The 10,654-nt window shown below is 38.0% G+C and overlaps 1 protein-coding gene across 1 annotated transcript; it reads right to left on the bottom strand.

Annotated features, from left to right (window-relative positions):
- Positions 1–8,701: 8,701 nt before the first annotated feature.
- Positions 8,702–10,063, bottom strand: LOC114322923 (uncharacterized). The gene is made up of 3 exons (XM_082895506.1): positions 9,733–10,063; positions 9,226–9,516; positions 8,702–9,015 (listed from the first exon to the last, which is right to left on the bottom strand). Exons 1-3 carry the CDS (start codon positions 10,061–10,063, stop codon positions 8,702–8,704), a joined length of 936 nt encoding a protein of 311 aa, XP_082751632.1.
- Between the last annotated feature and the right edge of the window lie 591 nt (positions 10,064–10,654).

Genomic DNA, 10,654 nt, shown 5'->3' on the forward strand with positions numbered 1-10,654 from the left:
ATATAATATCTTTGAGAATTAAGAAAAACTTGTTTTTGTTTACAAACTTATGCTTAATTTCGGGGACAAAATTCTTTTAAGGGGGGGAGGTTATAGCGACCCCGGTCTTTTCCCATTTGATTATTGTATCCGGACTTAGGTTCCGTAGATTCTGTCATTGTATAATTGTTGTTGTCATTCTTTATTTTCTTATTTGGAGTTATAGGATGTGTTGGGCAGGTTTGTTTTAGGTTGGTTGGGTTCGGAAACCACTGTCCAGTTTTTGGGTTGGTCGCTCGAGCGAGTACTTGGTCGCTCGAGCGAGGGTTGTATTTTGTGTTTGGTGGCTCGAGCCAGATTTTCTTAGCTCGAGCGAGCGATTGCGTCTAGTATGGACCTGTAGCATTGCATTCTTGGCTCGAGCGAGCTTTTCTTTGCTCGAGCGAGGATTTCTTGTGTCTGGTCGCTCGAGCGACCAAGTCTTCGCTCGAGCGAGCCTGTCCAGTTTAATTAGACAGCAGCGGGTTTTTAATCAGTTTTTCATCCTCTTTTTAGATTCCAAACCCTAAGGTCCGACTTCTCTCTCACCCTGCTCACCTTCTCTCTTAGATTTGATCCACTTAGGGTGTGTTTCTACCCTAGATCCTTCATTAAAAAGAATGTGTGAGTCGAGGGCTTCGTTTTAATCTGAATTGTTGGTAGTTTGGAGCACTTTGGAGTTTGGGTCTTCATCTCCATCTTCTCTTTTGGGGCTATTTCTTCGAGGTAGGGATTTCCTACTCCATTCTATAAGTTTTGTTCTAAGTTTTGGTATTTTGATATGTTGGGGATACTTTGGTAATTTTGGGAAAAACCCTACTTGTATTAATAAATTAGTTTGTATAATTAGTTTAAGGGAATTTGGGAATTTGGTTAAATTCATGAAATTGAGGAATTCATTGATTAAATGGTGTAGTGGGACAATTTAAACCACTCGCCTATTGAATTGTTGTTATATTTATTTCCAGTCTAGAAATAACTGTTTTGGGCTATCGGTGGAGGATAGTCGTGATTGTTGTAGACATTGCATGTGGATTAGGAATAACTGAACTAATCACATTGGTTAAGTCACTAATTTTGACTATTGCATTAATGCAGAAAATACGTGTATTGATTGAGCATTGCATTTGCATACATTGTTTTGTGTGGGAGGAGATAGGGGATGTACTCCACGGTTTAGGGGAAGATAGGGGATGGACCTCTAAACCGGATTTTGTTTGGGAGGAGATAGGGGATGGACTCCATTAGCATCACTTTTATGTGTGCTTATTTATATTGAAGTGTTTTTATTGATACAGCACTAAAATGTGTATCAAACTGGAAGTATGAAGTGTTTTGATTTGAGCCTGAGTCTCATCTGTTTGTTGACATTGGAAGAATGTGAATGTAATATATATAGTTCACTGTTGTAAGTTTGGCCAGGTTCTGAGCCATATTGATAAAGTTGGAAAGTAAAACGTGTCTTAGACAATAGTGTCATGAGACTGTAAAATGATGTAATTGATTATCTTGGTTAACCATCTATTGAATGCTATTCCTTTAATCAATGCTTATATTTGGTTTAGTATATTTCTACTGGGCTGTGGCTCACCCTTTATGGGAACATCATTTTCAGGTCCAGGTGATAAACTACCTCCAAGGACTTAGCTTGGAAGGATTTGGATTTGAAGACTATCTTTAGTTATTTGTTTTTATTTGATAAACATTCAAGCCTAGGGCTTTATTTGTATTTGAGTTAGAACTCATATTTTTTGTGTCCAAGTGTTGGCTTGGAAAGATGTAAGCCCATAGGGCATTTAATTTGATAGTACATGTAATGTTTTCTTTTTGTAATACTCTGATGACTGAGATAATGAATTGGTTTCTTTTAATATTGCATGCCAATGATATATATATATATATATATTATGGATTTATTTTGAGGGCGTGACATGTAACATGATTTGAGTTGTGTGGTTGTGATTTGATGTAAGCATATGAAGAGGTTACGTTTGTTTTGATAGTAGTTTTCGTTGACAAGCTTCACGTAACACATCATCTTTATTTTTTGAATCATGGTCGTGTATGTGGGTGCGACATCAGTTTTAAATTACTGAGTTGTGTGATAGTAAATTTTGTTATAATGTTTTTTGGGAATTTCTCGGGCGAATATTACATGTTTGAACCGTGAATGTGAAATTAGTCACAGTTACGTCAAGTACTTCTCAGTCACATTTGAAACCATGGCCGTGAATGTGTCCGTGTAATTTGTCACAATTAAGTCAAGTACTTCTCAGTCACATTTGGAACCATGGCCGTGAATGTGTGCATGCAATTTGTCACAGTTACGTCAGGTACTTCTCAGTTGCATTTGAAACCATGGCTGTGAATGTGTGCACGTAATTTGTCACAGTTACGTCAAGTACTTCTCAATCACATTTGAAACCATGGCCGTGAATGTGGCCGCGTAATTTGTCACAGTTATGTCAAGTACTTTTCAGACACACTAGTCACATCACGAACATACTGACATGCAATGTTATGTATTGCTATTGATTTACATATTCACATACGTTTTTAGGGGGATCTTACTTGTATATGAAATGTGAAATTTTCACTGGGATCTTGCTTGTACTTTTCACTAATGAATGTGAGACAGTAGTCACAGTTACGTCAAATACTCAGGCCCGGCCCTGGCCATAGGCCCACAAGGCCATGGCTTAGGGCCCCTCAAAATAGGCCCAAAATAGGGGCCCGCTCCTATTATAAGTTAGTATAATATCTTGGGAATGTTTTAAATCTAAAATAAATTAAAAAAAGGTCCAAATTAACTTAATTTTTTTGATCCATTAAAAGGCCAATAGTTAAGGCTCTGTCCAACCATTTGAAAGGCCCATTTTTTCTAATTCCTAACCCTATCTTCTATTAATCCAACATTCTCTACATTTGTTTGATATAACACACCAGCGGCATAGGGACGGAGTAGCAGCAAGCAGGTTATTTATTTATTTATTTATTTATTTTCTATTCAATTAATTAAATATTTATCTTGTCTTTTGCACAATTAATTGCTATTATAATATTGGTATTTACATCATTAAGAAGAATTTATTTAAGTTTAATAGTTCACATCACATAATTTAAAAGTTTTGTGTTTTGTTAAGTAGTGGTGCTCTTATTTTGAATTTTGATTTTAAAAAATATTTTGATCTTAGCCCAGCAAACACACATAATTTTTTTTTTCTATTCAATTAATTAATTTTTTTTTCTAAGTATTTTTTGTGATTTTAATGCAAATCTTTTGTCCTTTACCTTAAATTTTTTTTTCATTCAATAAAAAAAAATGTGAAGGGCCCTAGAAATTTAATAGTTGATTATCGGTTTTGGGCCCCGAAAATCTCAGGACCGGGCCTGCAAGTACTTCTCAGTCACATTTGAAACCATGGCCGTGAATGTGGGTGCGTAATTTGTCACAGTTACGTCAAGTACTTCTCAGTCACACTAGTCACATCATGAACATACTGACATGCAATGTTACGTATTGCTATTAAATTACATATTCACATACGTTATCAGTGGGATCTTGCTTGTATATGAAATGTGAATTTTTGGTGGCATTTTTTTCAGGAGGCACAATTAAAGGTACACCACAGAAATGCTGGAAGGCAAAAGTGAGCAGCAGTAAAGGGACTACAGCTGGTAAAATACGGCGGTCTCAAACTCCATCACAGAATGTGAACGCATTAGGGCAAAGCAGTGCCCGAAAAGGAAAGAAGCTGAAATATGAGCCTCAATAACGACTGACCAAATAACCAACACTTTGCTACCATTCCAACATTTTTGGAATTGTGAAGCTGGTGGCAACGTCAAAACTGAAAGACAAGCATTTGCAACATCTTCAGAAAACACCGTTCTGGTTGCTGTTGGATCGATACGAAAAACCAATCTAAACCAACATGAATTCAAAAAATGCGATGACATTGTAATGAGGATCATTCAGACATTTGTTCCAGAGAAGTTGGTTTTCATGATTAGTGGTAAACACATTGAATTGACGAGCATCGATATGAAACTAATATTTGGAATTCAGGGTGGTAAGAAGAGTTTAGATGTGTCACATGGGCCAAGACTCCCGACTGACTTAATCCAACGAAGGTGTCCTAAAATAGCACGCATAAACTTGAAGACCATTAAGGAACTGTTAATGGATACATTACTCGGGAACACTACTCAGGATCACCAGGATGTAGCAAAGTTACTGTGTTTGTACTTGTGTGGGAAGTTATTCTTTGCTACTTCAGGCGAGACTGTGGGATGGAGGTTCGTCTGGGTTGTAGAGGATCTAGAGAACATGAAGGTATATAATTGGGCTGGAGCAATCTGCATAACTTTGATGGAGTCAATTAAGGGATTTTACTCTAAGCCTAAGAAAGTTACTGGATGTGTTACTGCCCTACTTGTAAGTGCTCTGTTTTTTTGTTTTTCCCAAAATATAATTTTGATTTTGTTTGGTAGCTTAGGCACGTGTATTTGTTTTGAAAAACTTTTACAGCTAATGTTTTTAGCCCATGGTCACACAGTTTTGGATATGTGAGCACACCAACTTGATACAAGCAGATCGTGGAGATGGATTTCTGAGGTTTATGAAATGGAATATCAGCAAGTTAGTCACAAAGATAAGAGCAGTGGACATTGAGCAGCCAAATGATGTTGAAGTATGATTTTCTGTACCGTTAGAGTAAATATTAGATGTGCCAATTTACTATTTTTGATTTTTGATTTTTAAATTGTTTGCAGGTTGTGGTAGGAGATCTGCACATCAGTCATTCTGAACGGCGCTTCACGAAGACGAAAGACGTTAAACAAATTGGAGCAAAGGCCGAATGTTCAAATCGCAGTGGGGTTGATGCTGAGAGTAATGATCAGTGTGCTCAGTGTGTGTCTACGTTTAAAGAATACCAGAGAGCATTGGTTAAAATTGGTGTGCTTGAGATAGAACTCCAATAAAAATCTGATGTCATATTAGCATTACAGACAGAACTGGCAACAATGAGGGCAGCGTACGAAGAAAAATGTGGCAAGTTAGAACATGAAATCACAATAAACAATAAGCAGAAGGAACGTGACATTGAAAGGATGAAGCAGCTAGTGGATAAACTTAATGACAAAAATGCGAAGCTCATTGAACAGTTGGAGTACGCAGTCCATGAATACACCCAAGTAGCTGCTGGTGTACAGCAGATGAAGCAAAGTAATGAGGAAATGTACCACTGTGAGGCAAACGTACGTGCCATTATGCCATTGCCAACATCGGTTCCATCTGATGTGAATGAGAAGACAGAGTTACAAGGGGTGGATACTCATGTGACCCCGATCAACAACATTGGGCAAATGGCATGTGATGTGGATTTAATGGCTGGTATTAATCAAAACACTGGAACAACTGCGTTGCAGAACTCACTTGTGAGAAACATTAAAAAGAAAAATAGGAAGGAGCATAAACTGCCAAAGTATGAATATCCACTGGTTTTGGTGAGGTAGATGAAACCATCTGATAGTGGTGTGGTCAATGCGGGTGTGTGTGACAGTAAACAAGAAATGGAAGATGAGATCATTGAGGTTGACAACATTGAAGACCCAGATAGGACATTTTCTCGGTTCGACTTGACTGATCGTTTACCAATCTGGAAATTGTTATCAACGCAATAGAAAGACAAGCTTAAAGAAGCATATGAGAAATGGGGTGATAGGTAGGTTATGCAACTTGCTCTTACCATTATGCATTTGTACATGAATTTATTGTTCAAAAAATGTATTGTAGTGCGCAAGTCTGGACTGGACCGCATGTGTCCAACTCTGTGTCTTTCAATGACATACGGACGATCGTTAAGAGGGTGACACTACGAGGCAATGTAAGTATGGTATTTCTAATTATTCATCAAACTTCTGAAGCTTCTTCACATAGAATGCAATTTACATACATGTATACAAGGGAAGGAAAATAAAAATTGTTTTCTTTTTCACATAGGTGATTGATGCCTTCCCGGAAATGCTGATGTACAAGCAGCAGATGAAGGCGCCTAAATCCGCGGATGATGAAAAATCATACATTTTCAACACATTATGTTTGGTAAGACATGCAACTGATGAAATGAATATTGTCATTTTTAGTTTGTCATTTTAAATTTTCAAAAGAATGTCTGCAGCTTACGATAAGAGATGTGGCCAAAGATGTACGTGACAGGTACTTGGCATTGCGTGCCCCGCATGCCTTGAAGGCCAGATATATTCAATTCCCAATCCACTTAGATAACCATTGGACACTAATGGCTTATGACACTGAGGAGGGGTTTTAATTGCATTACAACTCTATGAAACCAAGACATCGGAGGGAAGACAAACATTACTGGGAAGCGTCGTTGCTGGTTAGTAAACATCAATTACTTTCTTGCAGTGATATTTGTATTTTATTTTGGACAACAATACTAATTATTGTAATATAAATTTGACAATAATATAGAAATCCTACTTTGAGGATTACATTAATCGCAGACTGAAGGTGGGCACAGTTGAAACACAAGACTTGGTGAAGGAGCTTCTAGTGGTTGATTATTGTCCACAACAAAAACCAGACTCGTAAGTTTGTTACGTTTCTTTGCAACGTATGCCATCCATGTTTCTGTACATTGCACGTGGTCTGTTTTGACATTGTTACTAATGACTTAAATTTTCGTAATAGGAATGATTGTGGAATTATAGTATGCTTCATTATGAAGCAACTTGTGCATCACCTAGATGTTGACAAGTCAGTGGGAGGGGAGAGCTGCAGAACAATGCGACCCGGTATGATGAAGTCATTTGTGAATGACAAGAGAAGGTCATTTGTAGCTGGCAATTGACTATCTTCTGATGGTGCTATATGGGTGCAGATTTGATATATTGGGTATATAATCACACTGTATTTGTTTTGGAATGTTATAAAAAGTTTGCTGGTATAGGAAAAATTGGAAGTTTTTGATGTTTTTGGTTGCATTGCCAATATGGATTACTAATTAGTGTATTTTGTTGTGGGAATAGGCAACAATAGTTAATTGTTTTTTTTTTTTGGTATGCACTTTATTTTGTTAATATGGTTTTATGTGTCATTCAGTAATGTCAATAGGAATTTAAGGGCGGTAGGAATGTCGGCTACATGAGTGTGAATGTGGTTGCATAAATATGAATGTAATTGGTCATGTGACTCATAATGTGAGGTTAATGTGAATGGTAATGCCATAAAACGATGTACATTGTTCATTTCTAATACACAGATTGTGTTTATGAATGTATGGCAGTGTTTGGCACTTGTATTAAGGAGTGTGAAATTGTAATGTGAAACTGGTTGAGCGAGTGTGAAGTTGTATGTAAATGTAATGGTGATTATGATAGGGAATGGGAATGTGAATGACAGAACAGGTCTGGTTATATACCTGTAACACCCAAAAAGCAAATGTGAATGTATGACAGTGTTTTGCCTTTTTTTGCGAATGTGAAATACAAATGTGAATGTGGTTATGTAAATGTGAAGGGTTACGTTTATGTGATGGTGAATGTGAAATTGGATGTGATTGTGAATGACATAACAGGTTTGGTTGTATACCTGTAACACCCAAAATGCAAATGTGAATCTATGACAGTATTTTGCACCCTTTTGCGAATGTGACATACAAATGTGAATGTGGTTGCGTGAATGTGAATTGTTATGTTTAGGTGATAGTGAATGTGAAATTCGATGTGATTGTGTTTGTTAGAACAGGTTTGGTTGTCTACATTTATAGCAAGATTGTGCTGCCGAATGTGTAACAGTTTTGTGCACTTTTCTTACTGAGTGGGAAAATAGAAATGTGAATGTGTTTGTGTAAATGATATTGCCAAATTTAATGTGATTACGAATGGGTAGCTGTATGTGAATATGAACGTATACGTGAATGTGAATGAGAAAGTGAGAAGGAATCTTGGTTGGCTTTGACAATTTAATATGTCAAGAATTTGCTGTAATTTAACAATGACTAAGTGGTTGCACGAGAACCTGTCAGATGGAGACCATAACAACACAACCTATGTTACAAAATAAATGTCTTCTCACATACAAGGCCAGCGTGCAACACATTTTGTCTAACGTATTTTGCATGTCTGAAACATACGTTTGCATGACCAAATAAATAAACATTTAACACGAACATATGAATGAGACAGTGTAAAAGAAAAAATAGTTGAATGATCAATTGTAAACAGTGTCTTCACTTATTAAAATCTGTCATCAATTGGCTTCGATACATGCTACTACGATAATATGATGCTGCTGTTCAAACAAATTACAAAAGCTCATGTTAAATGCCTATTACTAAATTGGTTCTTTACATGTCTTTCAGTTGTGGCTGCCCATGTGGCCACATCAACCGCACCTAATCTGGCTTAGTTTCTCTCACCGAGATGGTATTCGATTCTTCTTGGGTTGCCCTGGAGGACGTTTAACTGCCGGTGGATATATGATGAAGTCGTCTTCCGAGAAGGAGGGTTTGTCAACTGTTGGTATTGGCTGAATGTATCCAGAATAAGCGGCTCTATATTGATTGACAGTGAAAAATTGTTCAACAAATGTACTGAAATCCCTTCCACTACTCTGTATTGCCGCATGTGAACATGGGAATCCGTTCAATTGCCACTAGAAGCAAGAACATGAACGCTTGCCAACGTCTACCAACACCGTTGGAAATGAATGGACCTCATATATGTCTTCATTTGACTGGCTAATAATCCATGTGCAACCATTAGAGTATGCCTCCCTAACACGGCTTTCCATTTTTGGACAAAGTAACCCATTCCAATTAGTAGCCAAAACTTTACGCTCAGCCCTCATAGTCATTATTTGATTTCTGATTGTATCAACCAACCTTGTGATTGGATAATTACGGGCATCAAGTAACAACTTATTAATGATTCTGCAGAGTTCGAGGTCATCTCCCCATTCGTTTGCCCCTGTTCATATTATGAAAACATAATGAAAATGCAATCACATATTGGGTACTTGCGATGTTAGCACGTGTAAGCCTCGTACGAACCTGAAATATGCGTTGGCCCAATGCTTCGGTGGCATATCTTCCAAGAAATTATTTATTCCAGATCGTCCTGTTCCTTTTAGCTTCGTCCAATGCTGTTGAAACGAAGCCTCAGTTGGAGCATACGCACATTCACGCAACTTGGCCATTAAACTAAAACGTACACAGTTGTCAACCCATCGTAATTTGTCCCTCAAATTTGCTTGGAGATGTTGTAAGCAGTATGCATGGTGTGCAGATGGGAATGCAATAGGCAAGGATGCAAGTAGCCCAATATTACAGTCGGATACGAAAGTTAATGTGCGAGCACTACTAACACCCTTTGTCAGTTGCTGTAAAAACCAAGTCCAATTTGCAGTTGTTTCAGAGTCAACAATAGAAAAAGCTAATGGGAATATACTTGGTAGATTTAACAGGTTTACTGTTAGATGAAATATTTTTAACAAAGTTTACGTCCACATTAACAATTGTTCACAATTCGAATCACACCACACACAATGTTAGTAAAATAACATTAAATTGGAAACAATCTTGCAATTGGGGATCACCTACTACTGTAGTGGATTTAAAAAAAAGTTAGTCATAGTGTAATGCGTTACTATATGAAAGTATGAAGTAATCATCGTAAGAGACATACCTTTGTTGCCATCCTTTCCCGTCGCTACAAGCAAATTGCCTTTAAATCTCCCTTTTAAAAAAGTATCGTCAAGAAACAATAATGGGCAGATATGATTGAATCCGTCAATGCAATTTTTGAATGAAATGAAGAACCGCTTAAATTGGCCGGTAGATTGCTCAAAATCCAAGTTGACATAACTCCCAGGGTTGTAATGCATAACCGCATCCGTGTACCACCTAAGTTGATCAAATGAAGCACGATAGTCACCATACACTTCTCCTCTTGCCTTCTCCACACCTAACCATGCTACGTGGTAACTAACATTAAGGCCGTACTGTAGACTCCCCATTTTTGACCGTCCTCAAGACTTGGATGTCATCGTTTGAACACTCGATGATCATCCATGCTCGTGTTCATTTTGAGTTCCTGAAGGTCTCGGCTACGCGCCTTGCCTTGGAACCTCTCAACTTGTCTGCTTTATGCTTGGTTGTGCACCATGAGCTTGTGGCTTTGTTTTTGAGGGAAAGGGGTGGCTTGTTGGCTAGCCCTATAACCCATCGGCCAGGCCTCATGCCTATCGGCCTTTCCTTCTTACCATCGGCCATTAGTGTTGGGCGGTCGGTACCTTTTTTGGCCGATCGGTACCATTTTTGGTCGATCGGCCATAATTTTTTGCCGAGGCCTTTTCTTTACTTCTGCAGGCATTGTGCACGCCAGCTGTGCCAGCTGGTGAGCACAGACTGCCTCCTCCATACACGTGTGTATGAGGGATTTGAACCAAGCTTTAGCTTGCTAAGGAAGCTTAGGACTTGATTTCTATAAGAAGGGAGGGCCCTCTCACTTTCCAGAGATTCTGAAAATCTGATATACAAAACATGTATCTCTCTCTCATATTTCTTCATCTCTCTCTTTATATTTGTGTGAGTTGGTGCCTTAAAGT

The sequence above is a fragment of the Camellia sinensis genome, chromosome 11 (assembly GCF_055761805.1).
Source record: "Camellia sinensis isolate YWXY chromosome 11, ASM5576180v1, whole genome shotgun sequence".
NCBI lineage: Eukaryota > Viridiplantae > Streptophyta > Magnoliopsida > Ericales > Theaceae > Camellia > Camellia sinensis.